Raw genomic sequence first — 16129 nt, 5'->3', positions numbered from 1 at the left:
ATAACCAGGTAAGAGACAAAAAAGGAACAGATAGTTGGTAAGAAATTAAAATAAAAAATGAAAATGAATTTTTTTTTCCATTTCTTAGTGGAGAGATTCTGTTAGAGATGAATCATTAATTAACCTAACTGCCCTCTTCTGAACGGAATCAAGAAGCCTGAGAGAGGTTTTGGGAGTACCACTCCATGTGTGGGAACAATATTCCATGGTAGGGTGGATATGCGATTTGTAAAGAGTGAAGCTGTTTGGAAGAAAAGTAATGCTGAGAGCGAAAGAGAAAACCAAGTTTTTTAGATGCAGAGGAAGCAATATTTGTAATGTGCTTGTACCAAGAGAGATTAGAAGTCAGGGTAATCCCCAAAAGAGATATATCAACTTGCCTAGAAATCGGAGTGTCAACAAAGATAAGCATAGGAGCAGAAGAATCCTTTTTTCGAGATATAAGACAAGACTGAGTTTTAGAAGGATTGAAATCAACTAATTTGTCTTTGCCCCACTGGAGAATTACCTGGAGATCGGCATTTAAGTAATTGGTAGCATATTTTTGAGAAGTTGAAGCTAATTGAGCAGGGCAGGGTTTCTCAAAGTGGAATGCCAATGTGCTATCATTGGCAGAACTATGGATAGGATTTCCAGTCAATGAAAGAAGATCATTAATATACAAGAGGAAAAGAACTGAACCTTGGGGGACACCGGCATTAGTGGAGAAGTTAGAAGACAGAGAGCCATCTACCATCACCCTCAGTGAGTGATCAGAGAGAAAACTGGATAACCAATTACAAAAAACAGTTGGCAAATCATAAGGTGGAAGCTTGTTTAGAAGACCTTTTTAGAAAATCGAAAGCCTTTGAGATGTCAAGAGCAACTGCTTGTGTTTCACCGAACTTTTCCATTGAATTAGTCCATAAATGGGTAACATAAGCCAGAATATCACCAGTGGATCGAGACTGACGGAATACATACTGGCGATCATTGATCAGACGGAAGGCTTCTAGCTAGTTTAAGAGTTGGCGGTTAATTGATTTCTCCATTACTTTAGAAAGAGTAGAAGTAATTGCAATGGGACGATAATTGGATGGGAGGGGTTTGTCACCCTTTTTGGGAACTGGCTGGATATGAGCAAATTTCCAAGCAGAAGGAAAAACACCTTTGGAATAAGAAATTGAAAAGAGGCAGCAAAGAACAGGAGTAAGTGCAGGAGCACAGGTTTTGAGAACTAGTGGAGAAATACCATCGGGACCTCAAGTTTCTTAGCATCAAGATTCGTCAAAATCTTTCTGACGTCCTTTTGATGGAAGACCACAGGAGGCATTGAATGGAGCGTGTTGGGAATGGTGGGAGGTGTTTTACCAAGATCATAAATACATGAGTTGGAAGAAAAATGGCATGCTAACAGGTCAGCTTATCCTTGGCTGAAGTAACAACAGAATCATCAGGTTTGGAGAGAGGTGGGAGCAGAGATGGGTAAAAGTTGCTGCCAATAGCTTTGGCAACAGACCAGAATGCTTCGCTACCATTATGGCAAGAAGCAAGTTTTCTAATCTTATCCTGTTCAAACTCTAGTTTGGACTCATTAATAAATGCTTTAAAATTGTTGCGAGCTTTGGTGTAGACAGAAAATGAATCCGAAGAATTAGAAACAAGCCAATTACGATATGCAACATTCTTTTCTTGAACAGCCTTAGCAAATTTATTGGAAAACCAAGGTTTAGATCCCGAACGTGATTTTAAAGTGGAGTGTGGAATAAAGGATTCCATTCCTGCAAGAATAATTTCACTGACACGATCTGAGCAAACGTTGACATCAGGTGTTTTGAAACAGTTATCCAACCAAGGGAAAGAAGAAAGGAAATCTCGCAGGTCATCCCTTTTTGCATTCTTGTAATGCCAAACAACACGTGGTTGGGAATAGCCATGAGATAAAGACTCCAGTGGAGAAGAGACAATCACCAAGTTGTGATCTGAGGTGCCTAAAGGACCTCTCATTTCGACTGTGTACTTAGAAGGGTTGTTTGTGAGAAAAAGATCAAGCGTGTTGGCTGTATGTTTAGGATTGTCCGGTATTGTTGTTGGTAAATGAACAATCTGTGCAAGGTCATTAGTAATTGCAAAAGCTTCAGCATCTCGACCAGCTGGGTCGGTATGATTAGAAAAACGGAAGCCAACTGGAGTTGTGAACATTAAAATTACCTCACTGTTAGGAAGGTCGCACTGGAGAAAGTCAAATTGCAAAGAGAGGAAGTCAAAGCGCTCCAAGTGGTTAGTGGAGTTGGGAGAACGGTAGAGACAATGGATGAATTTGACACAATTGAGGTAGAGAGATTTTAAGCCAAAGAAGATCGAAGAGAGGAGATTCCAAATTACCAAGTCTCTGACAGGGAATATCGGAATGGACATATGCACAAGTACCACCTTTGAGGCGAAAGGAAATCATACAGCGAATAATTTGGGCAACTGAGATGAGCAGTAGTTGAATTAACCAATAATTGAGATTCTGTGAGAAAAAAGTACATGGGGTTTGGCAGAAAACAGAAGTGGAAATGGACATCGTTGAAATTAGAATTGAGACCACGTATATTTGTGAAATGAATTAGGAAGTGTTTGGGAGGTTTAGATCTTTTCACAGATAAGCGTACTCTATTAGTTTGACAATTCATGGTGTATTCAATTGTAAGAAAAAGTGGGTGGGACATGCTGTATGAAGTAATGGAATTTTTGGATATGGCGTACACATGGTTAGAATATACCAGGTCCTCGACAATGCCCCCCGCATACAATTCGGACTCCCTCCAGTCACTATTTGGCAGAGTAGAGGTAGCAAGAGTATGCACTAGCTGAATTGGAAGCCTCCTTGAGAGTTCCTTGTAAGTTCGGTCCTGTGTACTGACTAGCGGCCGGCCTGCGAACACTGTTTTAGAGCTTTACCCTCGAAATGTAAGGAAATTGGATATCACCACGATGTTCATCATAACCTCAAAGGTTATCAATCATACTGCATGACGGAAGAGATACAGAGATTGAGAATCAGATGTAACATGCAGAAAACTGAGTAGGGGTTCTGCAAAGCAAAATAAATTACTTAGGGGTGCCGTTATTAAAAAATGTTGAAAACCACTGGCTTAGCTAGACAGACATTTGGAGTGAATGGGATGGATGAAATGGTGGGTTTTTTTTTGGATGATAATGCATAAGCGTCTTCCTTTTTTGCATCGTATGACTGAATTAATGCTAATATTTCCTTGTGTCTGAACTAATTTGTTTTTAAGTATTCGGAATAATTTGAAAATGTTGAACTTTCTTCTTTTTTTTTTTTTTATTAATAATGTAGTGCAGTAAGCTCTGTTATAAAGATCACGTTTGAAAATTGAAGTTTGATTTTAATAAGCAAAAAATCAAATCGAGTTACCACCCATTTATAACAGATTGTACAAACAAAAAACCCAATAAACCGAAAACTTCCAATTGTTTTTATTGTTTTATCGTGTTTGTGACCTGTAGAATTCTATGTGACATGTGCTTTAGAAAAATATCATAGGGACCTGGATTTTCTCGGAAACCATGAGTGAATTTCAGATTAGTTTAGTTCCAGATTCATTAAGAATAATATCAGCCCGAAACTGTGAGAGTTATTATTTTTCTAAATTTTTTTATGGTAAAATGTGAACAAAAAGAAAACATGTAGTTTTTACATTGCAACATAAACAGAAAATTATTAATAGAATTAGAACAGGTGAAATTTTAGGAAATCTCTCCAAAGGATTTAATGTGAATACTTCAACAATTTATGACATCAAGAAAATTTTTAAATCTATAACAGAATTTGTGTCGAATATAGACAGTGAAGGAAGATCTTGCAAGAAAAAGATGATGTCGAAACCTGAAAATTCCGCTTTAGAGAGTGCCCTTTATTTGTGGTTTCTTCAGAAGCGAATTTTAGGTCAACCAATGTCTGGCCCAATGTTGTGGGAAAAGGCATTGGATTTTAATCGAAAATTAAGAGGTAATAAAGATGTTAAGACAAGCACAGGTTGGCTGAAAAAGTTTAAACTGAGACACGGTATATGTGAACTAGATATTCAACGCGAGAAATTTTCTACAGACTAATCGACAGCAGTGTCCTTTAAAAGTAAGTTTGCTTCAGTTAAGCAAATTATGAGAAAGAAAACATTTATAATTTTTATGAGACGGGCTTATTATGGAAAGCATTACCGAGAAAAACCCTAACCACTAAAAAAATGCCTCCTCCAGGTTTTAAGATGAGAAAAGAGCGTGTTACAATTGCTATGTGTGCAAATGCTACTGGGATGCACAGATTGTCCGTGCTCGCTATCGGTAAGTTGAAAAACCAAGAGCATTTAAAAATCTTTATAATTTTCCAGTTTTGTATAAAAATCATAAAAATGCCTGGATGGATGTTTCTATTTATATTTGAGATTGGTTTATAATGTTTTTTATTTAATTTAATCGTAAGGTAAGATTAAATTTATTTAATCTTACCTTACCTTATATTTGATTATCCAGAAAATTTGGCTATCCCAAAGAGGTCTGACATCAATTATCCCAGATAACTGACGCTCTACTCTATTCTGTATTTTACATTTATTGATTTCACAATGAGCTTGAAGTTCTATGGTACAAATTGTGAATAGACATAGTTACCTCATTGAAACAAGAGGCATAAATGTATATGATGCCCATTTCAACATAGTTGTATCATGTGGAAATGACCAGTAACAATGAAGTTACTAGGAAAGGTGAATAACCATACTGTGGTTGCTTATGAAATATAAGCTGTTAGCAGTTTCTACATACAAGGCTTTCAGGAGGCCTAAACATGGCAGGCATCCAATTACCTGTAAGTCAGGAATTTTTTTTTTTTCTGTGCGTCCCAGTAGCATTTGCACACATAACAATTTAAATCATTAGAAAGTGACAACCATTGGGCATTACCTCTCCTTCAGTTCAAAGCAAGTATTGACTGATACACATTTATACAATGGAAAAAATCGCATTGTGATGGCCTTGCATTTCAATGAAAAGCGGTACAGGAATCCGTTGCCAATTGTGGAGGATATATTTCTGAAAATTACTGCATTTTTCAAGAACAGTAATTTTCAGAAATTATTAAATTCTTTTCAGAAATGTAATATGGCACTGATGAGTGCATATGTGGTACTGTTGAGAGGCTAGAGCCTAAACAAATTATGTCCCTTTGCAAAGCTATTATAACTCTCTCTCTTCCCTTCCATGATCTACATCAGCAGCAGTAATTGTTATGTTCTTTTGAATAAGGGGACTGGACTAAAACTGCATATACATAAACAAAATGTGGATTATAAAATTTTGGTATGCAAATGAAAAACCATATTTCAAATCCACAGTTTGGAAATCTATGGCTGGTGAGGAATTACTGTATTAGCACAAAGATTGGCAGATTTCTCTGAAAAGTCATTTTCTTCTAGCACTATGTTATCACTATGTGAGAAGCACAACTAGATAAAGTGCTTAAATTTTTTATTCATTTTTTTTTTATTTTTTTTTATTATTTCATGATCATAATTTTGGGGATTGTATGCAGCTTATATTCAAACAAATACATTTGGGTATGTCTGAACATTATTGAAAATTTCATCTCTGTTTTTTTTACTTTTAAAAATGGATCTAGTTTTGGGTAAAAAAAAAAGCCCTTTACCATGTTTTTTTTTTAGATACTTTCTTTGAAATTGGCAATTATTGGTAGCCAATATTGAAAAAAAAATTTTTTTTAATAATATTGAAAAAACAAAAAACTTTTTTTTTAGGTTCAGAAGGCAAATTAACAGTCATTACCCAAAGGCAAGGAGTTCTTAGTGGGATTGGTAACCTCAGTTTCCATGGAGTTTCTGGAAGTTCTTCTGTACAGTTATTAACTACAACAGCTGTAGAACATTTTATTGTTGTTCTCAAGCAAGAAGGTGAATCATTTAAAACTTGACTGTAAATATGAACTCAACTGCTTTTGATGTTTTTTAATATAGTGTTTTTTTTTTTTTTTATATTTAAACGATCATATTGAAGGTTTCTGATTATGGCTAACTGCAACAGCTGTAGAATATTTTATTGCTGTTCTCAAGGAAGAAGGAATTACTTAATTAAAACTTTGTACCAAACTGTAAAGTACAGGGTGATTTTGAAAAAAATTTGAAAATGGAAATAAATAAAATATCTAATATATATAATTTAAAAAATAGTTTTAACTCTATACTCAAAATTTTAATGCGGTAGTGTAAAAAATTTTACACTACCGCATTACTAAATGAACTTAACAATAGTAGCACTTACAAAATAGTAACGGACAAACGAAACTCCATTCACGGAGCAATATGGCCTTAGTTGCTAATGCTCCTAAAAACCAAATAACAACAACAACATGTAGCTCTTGTTTAGTGGCTAATCTATACCTACACCACTTTGAATATAATTTTAAACACAATATTGTTCTATACAGATATATTGACGATTTGATAGTTTTTAACATGCCCGACTTCCTGACAGAAGCAATTAAATATTATCCGCCTGAATTAACATTAGAATGCACCAACACTAATATTTCCAAATCTGCTACCTTCCTGGACTTGGATATAAGGATAGATAATAATACCGTACACACCAAGCTGTATGATAAACGCAAAGATTTTCATTTTAATGCTATTGACCTCACTAACTGGAACTCGAATATCTCAAAAAAGGATACATCGCAATATCATAATCGCACAAAGTATCAGAAGATTATATATATGTAACCAGACTGATTATATTATAGATACACTCATTGAATTCAGATCCAAGTTATTAAAAAATTGCTTCCCACACCACATTATTACACGATATCTTTATAAAGCCATATTGATAGCAAACAACAAGGGGCATTATAACCTTAACGCACAGAGTATTATAGATAAAGTCCTAAACAGGCGCTAATATAACATAGCCTTTGTAAATTTTCGTAGGTGTTTCTTTGGCTTAGATAAATTTCGTTGGATATGTAATTATGTAAATAGTAGGCACTGCTCATGGAGTAAGTTGCATATAGCTTACATGCATTAAAAACGTAGTACCTATATTTGCTCTATGGGTAGGAACTTATTCTGTTAACTTCTACTGTGACTTCGAGAGATACTTATTTGACGGCCTTTCTATGTGTAATATTATGCAGTATATAAAAAACTGCAGAGGGCGCTACATGTAATTATACTTAATTTAGCACTTAACTTAGCTATTACATTTCCTAGGGGGGGCTACGATCGGTAGTTATATATGCTACACGTGCTAATACACGTGGTTTTTTAGTATTTTGGCTATACGGTGGTAAGCATTCTTATTTTAATCTTAACGCATTCTATACATCTGTGCATTGCCTGCCATAACCAGGATACCTTACTATAAGGTTGCATCCTATGTTAATTATTTTACTTTTTCTTTTCTGTTTAACTTTCACTTTCTTATCCCTATTTATTCATACCTCATGAACTATTAGAGTATTCGAGGGGGATTGAGGTACTATATCTATCCTTCTACCTTTTTTCCGTTCGCCTTTGTTAGCGCTAGCTTCCACTGTTACTTTTGCTTAGACTACCGTGACTGCATGTACTATCAACTACGCACATATGCCTAATAATAATTATAGCTAATTCTCTAATTTAAATTTAAATTTTGGCTATCCGTCGGGCTAACAGTCATCTTGCCAGCTTACTGCTAAATTTGGGATTAATCAACATAATTTTATTCTCGTAACTACTTTTTGGCTCTATCTTACTATTTTACTATTTTACATATATTTGGACATAGTTATGCTGGACTATGACTACAGAAACGGATAGCTCGTTAATTATGGTTGATACATTGAAAGGGTTAGCCCTCGAAAAAGTCCCTTTCAATGTATCTTATTGCCATAATTAACATTTTAATGGTATTTTTTTATATATTTTTATAATTTATTGCTTATGTCATGGCATATATTTATATTTTTTTTCCAGGTCACGTTGGGTACCCGATATGGTTTTTGGTTTACCTGATAAGCTAGTATATCATATTTTACCTTTAAAAACTCTTACCACTATTAACTTAACTCATATTCATATTTATACAGACCGATGTAATGTTTAATCGTCTTAGATGGCATTAATTGGTTATGTGACTATTTAATATTTATTATATCATTTACTATTTGCTTTTCATACTTGGATATATATATATATATATTATGTGAGGTAAAAGTTAGGTAAAAGTAATAAAAATAAATAAATATGGCTATGTAGCTATCATTAGAGGCAGCAATTGCACATCCTCCACATGATGCCTAATTATATCTGATAATTAAAATAAATATGATATTTAAATAAAATCATCAGCCAGTAGTACGGCAATAATGCAGAGCGAAATGAAACGCAAAATAATATAAATAAACAAACAGGGAAGGGAAAGTAGAGATAATAGGACAAAAAGGTAGTCGATAATCCCCTATATAATTTAGTCAATTAAGTCATTAAACCCAATTAATAAAAAACGATATAAATTTAAATAATGCCAATTATAAATAATTTAGCGGTACCGCCCTTGAAGGTACCAGTTCCAAAAGACGTGAAATATCACCAAAAAAGGGTTAAAGAAACTACCAAAAACTAAAATATCAAAATAATAGACTGACCATCATGCCCCATATCGACAGAGGACCACGAGGCCAATAATGGTCATGGAATCGCTGCATTTCAATCGTCATACAAATCATCGCAAAGGCAGAAATATCGAAGAACCAAACCACCCCTCCATTCTCCGATAGATCAACCAATGCAGAGGATTTGCATGGCGGTGGTCCTTATGCAGCGAAAAATAATCTATAGAACAGACAGCACTCTTGATCAGAGCCACACCACTGACATAATGCAAGCTTAACCAGCTTATATAATAGAAAGGAAAAGAATAGATGGCGGCACAGGTGCTGCTTATTTAGCATAACAACCCACTACTACCACTCATTTATATTATGTGAGGTAAAAGTTAGGTAAAAGTAATAAAAATAAATAAATATGGCTATGTAGCTATCATTAGAGGCAGCAATTGCACATCCTCCACATGATGCCTAATTATATCTGATAATTAAAATAAATATGATATTTAAATAAAATCATCAGCCAGTAGTACGGCAATAATGCAGAGCGAAATGAAACGCAAAATAATATAAATAAACAAACAGGGAAGGGAAAGTAGAGATAATAGGACAAAAAGGTAGTCGATAATCCCCTATATAATTTAGTCAATTAAGTCATTAAACCCAATTAATAAAAAACGATATAAATTTAAATAATGCCAATTATAAATAATTTAGCGGTACCGCCCTTGAAGGTACCAGTTCCAAAAGACGTGAAATATCACCAAAAAAGGGTTAAAGAAACTACCAAAAACTAAAATATCAAAATAATAGATTATTGGCCTCGTGGTCCTCTGTCGATATGGGGCATGATGGTCAGTCTATTATTTTGATATTTTAGTTTTTGGTAGTTTCTTTATTTCTGATCAAGAGATCTTTATTTCTTCAGTTTCTGATCAAGAGTGCTGTCTGTTCTATAGATTATTTTTCGCTGCATAAGGACCACCGCCATGCAAATCCTCTGCATTGGTTGATCTATCGGAGAATGGAGGGGTGGTTTGGTTCTTCGATATTTCTGCCTTTGCGATGATTTGTATGACGATTGAAATGCAGCGATTCCATGACCATTATTGGCCTCGTGGTCCTCTGTCGATATGGGGCATGATGGTCAGTCTATTATTTTGATATTTTAGTTTTTGGTAGTTTCTTTAACCCTTTTTTGGTGATATTTCACGTCTTTTGGAACTGGTACCTTCAAGGGCGGTACCGCTAAATTATTTATAATTGGCATTATTTAAATTTATATCGTTTTTTATTAATTGGGTTTAATGACTTAATTGACTAAATTATATAGGGGATTATCGACTACCTTTTTGTCCTATTATCTCTACTTTCCCTTCCCTGTTTGTTTATTTATATTATTTTGCGTTTCATTTCGCTCTGCATTATTGCCGTACTACTGGCTGATGATTTTATTTAAATATCATATTTATTTTAATTATCAGATATATATATATATATATATATATATATATATATATCTGATAATTAAAACCCAATTAATAAAACCCATTAAACCCAATTAATAAAAAACGATATAAGTTTAAATAATGCCAATTATAAATAATTTAGCGGTACCGCCCTTGGCATTATTTAAACTTATATCGTTTTTTATTAATTGGGTTTAATGACTTAATTGACTAAATTATATAGGGGACTATCGACTACCTTTTTGTCCTATTATCTCTACTTTCCCTTCCCTGTTTGTTTATTTATATTATTTTGCGTTTCATTTCGCTCTGCATTATTGCCGTACTACTGGCTGATGATTTTATTTAAATATCATATTTATTTTAATTATCAGATATAATTAGGCATCATGTGGCGGATGTGCATTTGCTGCCTCTAATGATAGCTACATAGCCATATTTATGTATTTTTATTACTTTTACCTAACTTTTACCTCACATAATATAAATTAGTGGTAGTAGTGGGTTGATATGCTAAATAAGCAGCACCTGTGCCGCCATCTATTCTTCTCCTTTCTATTATATAAGCTGGTTAAGCTTGCATTATGTCAGTGGTGTGGCTCTGATCAAGAGTGCTGTCTGTTCTATAGATTATTTTTCGCTGCATAAGGACCACCGCCATGCAAATCCTCTGCATTGGTTGATCTATCGGAGAATGGAGGGGTGGTTTGGTTCTTCGATATTTCTGCCTTTGCGATGATTTGTATGACGATTGAAATGCAGCGATTCCATGACCATTATTGGCCTCGTGGTCCTCTGTCGATATGGGGCATGATGGTCAGTCTATTATTTTGATATTTTAGTTTTTTGGTAGTTTCTTTAACCCTTTTTTGGTGATATTTCACGTCTTTTGGAACTGGTACTTCAAGGGCGGTACCGCTAAATTATTTATAATTGGCATTATTTAAACTTATATCGTTTTTTATTAATTGGGTTTAATGACTTAATTGACTAAATTATATAGGGGATTATCGACTACCTTTTTGTCCTATTATCTCTACTTTCCCTTCCCTGTTTGTTTATTTATATTATTTTGCGTTTCATTTCGCTCTGCATTATTGCCGTACTACTGGCTGATGATTTTATTTAAATATCATATTTATTTTAATTATCAGATATAATTAGGCATCATGTGGAGGATGTGCATTTGCTGCCTCTAATGATAGCTACATAGCCATATTTATTTATTTTTATTACTTTTACCTAACTTTTACCTCACATAATATATATATATATATATATATATTTTTTTTTTTTTTTGAAAATAAGAGCACAGTTTGTTTTGGAAAAAAGCACATTTTTAAAATATTTAAATTCTTTTATTAAAACTAAAATGCATGCAATAAGTATTCCATTTTATGGTATACTTCAAGCAGAATTCAAACACCTGTTAAACTTTTTCCAGAAATTAAAAAGAAAAGTTAGGTCTGTCAGATTGTGCCCAGTTTTTTTTACAACTGTGGGTGCTACCATTTTAGGGTTAACCTAGCTGTTGTGGCACCTAAAATGTAGCAAAAACGGTGCTGGGTCTCCTGACAGGTTCCAAAGTTTCTTAATTTTTGTAAAATGTTTTGTGTTTTTTGAATTCTGCTTAAAAATGCCAATATGTCATGTTTTCTTAATGGATTACAGTACTTACTGATTAAATATTTTACTAAATTTGTTTCAAGGAATATACTAACACAGTCCAAGACAAAAGAAAAAAAAAATCCTAGGGGCGAAAGTGTACTGTACTAAACAAGCCTGTGACCATAAAGTGTGTATGTTGTCAGTGAAATTTAATTTCAAGGCAAAAGTTAATTTTAAAATCGTCCCCCCCCCCGATAAAAATTAAGAAATTCTTTCTGAAAGACAAAAGTTGATAATTGGTATGTGATAGAATAAATCTTATATTTTATTAGTGTAATGTTAGTTTTTAGTTTCTAAGCCATTTTATGATATTTGTGTTATTCTAGTACATGAAGATACACTTCTTCATACTTTGAAAATGTTATCTCTGTGGTGTACAAGATTTACTCTTGAAGTTCCTCATTATCTGATTGACTGGTTCAAGGTATTTATTTTTCATTAATTTCTCATTATTCAGTAGTGAGCAATTTACATGTGCTTGAATTTAAATAGTAAATAAAATTGGCATTGACTGTTGTTTTGTTGCTTATTTAATTCATTCATTTATTTGGTAAATGCATTAATGTGGAAAGTAATGAAAGTGGAAGATATTACAAATGGCATGTGGTCCAACAATATTTAAGTAAATACCTGGGGAATAGGTAACAGGGATATGTTTATGGCTGAGTATAGCATAATTATAATGAATAATTTGAAGGGAAGTATTCACGGATTTCAAATTCATATTTGGAATTCAAAAATGCATCATCAAGGGTGTCAAGACTACTACTCAGGATTTCTAAGAGGTATAATCTAAAGGTTATAATGATTTATGCACCAACATTGAGCCATGATGATGATGAAGAGGTTGAAGAAATGTACACTAAAATTGAGTCTTCTACATGAACAGAAAACTCACTACACTATTATTATGGGGGACTTCAATGCTAAGGTTGGAAAGAAACAAAACAGCACAGAAAGGGGAACTATAGGAAATTTTGGAATTGGTGAAAGAAATGAAAGAGGTGAAGGACTTGTGGAATTTGCAGAATCTCGAGGAATGTCAGTAATGAACACCCTTTTCAAGAAAAGGGTGAACAGAAAGTGAACATGGAAGAGCCCAAATGGATTAACAAATAATGAAATTGACTTCATCCCCACTAACACAAGATATATTGTGAATGATGTTACTGTCCTGAACAAGGTAAATATTGGAAGTGATCACAGGAATGGTAAGATGCACACTTGATACAGATGTAAGAAAAGAAAGGAAAAATCTGACTTGAGTAAATAATACAAAGGTCTTTGAAATAACAGAAGAGGAGAAAAAGCAGTATGAACTTAAAAACAAGTTTGAGTTTCTGCAGAATGCTCGGACCAAGATATCGACGAGGAATATTACAACTTTCTGAAAGTGATAAAGCCCAAGAAACCTACAGGTAAAAAGAAATCCAAAGAAGAAAAAATTAGTCAAGAAACACTTGTGGTGATGAACCGAAGACGACAAATGAAGAGCAAGAAAAACACTGACAAGGAGAAAATTGAGTATACTGAGTTATACAAAGCCATTAGAAAGAGACTCAGAGAGGACATAAGAAGATTTAACACAAGAAAAGTAGAACAAGCATTAAGGGAAAACAGAGGATTTAAATCAGCAGCCATGAGCAGTAATACAGAAAGACAAATGATACTGAAACTGAAGAATAGCAAATGTGTACTTATAAATAGCAGAGAAGGCATAATTCAAATAGCAGAAGACTACTATAGAGAATTATACAAGGAACGAGGGAATGATGCCAGCAGTGGGGGAAGATGGATCGCAAATTAGTAACACACACACACACACACACACACACACACACACACACACACACACACACACACACACACACACACACACACACACACACACACACACACACACACACAACATGCCTGATGAGGTAGAACATGCATTGAAGAAAATGAAGAATCAGAAAGCCCCCAGGGGAAGATGAAGTTACTGTAGAGTTGTTAAAATTTGGAGGAAGAGACATGGCACAAAAACTGGCAAGACTCTTCACAAAATGCATTAGAAAAGGTGTTGATGCCTAAGGAGTGGAATAATGCAATCATAGTTTTGCTGCATAAGAAAGGAGATAAATCAGAAATTGGAAATTATAGACCAATTAGCTTGTTATCCAACATCTACAAGTTGTTCACAAGGGTCATTACTAACAGATTAGAAAGAATACTTGATGAGAATCAACCGAAAGAGCAAGCTGGCTTTAGGACAGGATTCTCAACTGTGGATCACCTTCATGTAATATCACAGCTAATGGAGAAAGAAAATGAATATAAAATACCATTATGCCTGGCATTTGTGGATTATGAAAATACATTTGGCTCTATACAGCATAAGGCAATGTTTCGGGCACTGGAAAGACAAGGCACAGATACCCCATATATTATGATTTTGAAGAAAATATATAAGAATGCTACGTCCTTTATTAGACTAGACAAAGACAGTAGTAAATTTAAAATTGAGAAAGGAGTTCGACAAGGAGGCACAATATTTCCGAAGTTGTTTACTGCTGCCCTTGAGGAAGCTTTCAGAAGATTAGACTGGTCGCAGAAACGAGTCAATGTGAATGGAGAGTACTTAAACAATTTATGATTTGCAAATGACATTGTGGTCATAAGCTACGATCCCAAAGAATTAGAGGAAAAATCTTAATCAGTTATGCAGAGTTAGTAAGGATTTTGGACTAAAGATGAATATGGCTAAAACAAAAGTAATGATGAACAAGTATGCCACAGAAAGGTATATAATGATTGAAGGAGCAGTAATTGAAAAGGTGGAGTCATATGCTTATCTGGGACAAGTCATTATCTGTAATAATGATAAATGGCTGGAAGTCAAGAGAAGAATAAATTTTGGATGGGTAGCATTCAGGAAATATAATCACATACTGAGGAACAATATCCCAATTTGTCTGAAACGTAAAATAATGAACCAATGTATACTTCCCACCATGACTTATGGAAGTGAAAATTGGGCACTCACCAAAAGAATGGAAGAGAAGCTGAGACCTACACAAGTGTAGAATGGAATGAATTATATTGGGAATCAGACTATTAGATAAGAAGAGAAACACATGGATTAGGCAGCAAACTCAAGTAAAGGACATTCTTATCAAAACTAAAGAACTAAAATGGTCTTGGGCAGGACACATAGCTCGAAGACATGACAGATGGACTAAGAAAATAACAGAATGGTACCCAAGGGGATCTAGAAGAAAACCTGGAAGACAACACAGAGATGGACAAATGAAATTCATGGGTTTGTGGGTAGTAAATGGATGGCCATTGCACAAAACAGAAGGAACTGGAAATTTGCTGGAGATGCCTTCATCCTGCAGTGGATTGAAAATGGCTGATGATGATGATGATTCAAGGATTTCAGAGATTGTTTTTATAACTGAAAAATAAAAAAGCATTCACAAAATTTAATAGTGGCACTCTCAACTGATATGTACTTCCTGTGTTTACTACTTCCATATTTTATAAAGAAAATATGCTGAATAGTGAAATTCAAAAAATTTCAGAAGTTAGGGCTATGTGTTATGAAGAGATTAAAGGTATGTTTCAACAAAAAAGTAGGGATATTTTTAAAAAGGAATCCTGTTGTAGAGCAAAGGTATTTTTAACTTTTTTTCGCTGATCAATAGGATCAGTGAAAAAAAAATTCCAGCTGATAATTTAAATAGACAAATCTTGGGTGCTAGATTGCTATGGCACCTAAAAAAATTGAGCATCATGCCAAATAAGACTTTGACATGGTACTCAGTATTTCATGGTTCCGTTTTGCAGAAGCATCAATGTTAAATGCTGAATTATGATTCCTTTTTTTCTATTAGTTATCTTAATTTTGATATACAGTAAAAGCTCTGTTATTGGTAGGTTGCCTGCCTGAAATATGGATTCCATATAGAAAAATGTTTCGACAGTACAAATTTTCTGAGTGTAATGAAGGAAAAAATTCTGTCTTACAGAAAGCTGAAAGTGGGAGATGTAGAGGAATTTCATTCCTTAATGTAACAAGTAAAATCAATAGCAGTTTCTTAGAAAAGAGGATTGTATTGCTGAATACATTTTTGTGAATGAACAGTAAGGTTTTAGGTCAAATGAGTTATGGGTTACACTTAAATAGAAAGGGTGCAAGAATATTTGCTGATACTATCGAGGCAGTGTAAGGTGAGTTGGGAAACTACTAACTTGGGCGGGGGGGGGGGATTCACAGACTAAAAGATTAACAGTAGCTGCAGGCAGAGACGAAATTGATTCTTGCACTGCTTCTATTGTAATAAGCAGCAGCCTAGACAGC

The 16129-nt window shown here is 34.2% G+C and overlaps 1 protein-coding gene across 2 annotated transcripts in view; it reads left to right on the top strand.

The window, feature by feature from the left end:
- Positions 1-16129, top strand: part of l(3)80Fj (lethal (3) 80Fj) — a 694407-nt gene that overhangs the window by 164784 nt on the left and 513494 nt on the right. For both annotated transcript variants that reach the window (XM_090387924.1, XM_090387932.1), the window contains exons 11-12: positions 5802-5954; positions 12111-12208. In XM_090387924.1, the coding sequence (XP_090244050.1) occupies positions 5802-5954; positions 12111-12208 (251 nt within the window). The remainder of the gene's footprint in view (positions 1-5801; positions 5955-12110; positions 12209-16129) is intronic.

This window comes from Mastigoproctus giganteus, chromosome 2, assembly GCF_048544385.1.
Source record: "Mastigoproctus giganteus isolate SK-2022 chromosome 2, ASM4854438v1, whole genome shotgun sequence".
In the NCBI taxonomy this organism is placed as follows: Eukaryota; Metazoa; Arthropoda; class Arachnida; order Uropygi; family Thelyphonidae; genus Mastigoproctus; species Mastigoproctus giganteus.
This window is presented reverse-complemented; position numbering and strand designations above follow the sequence as displayed.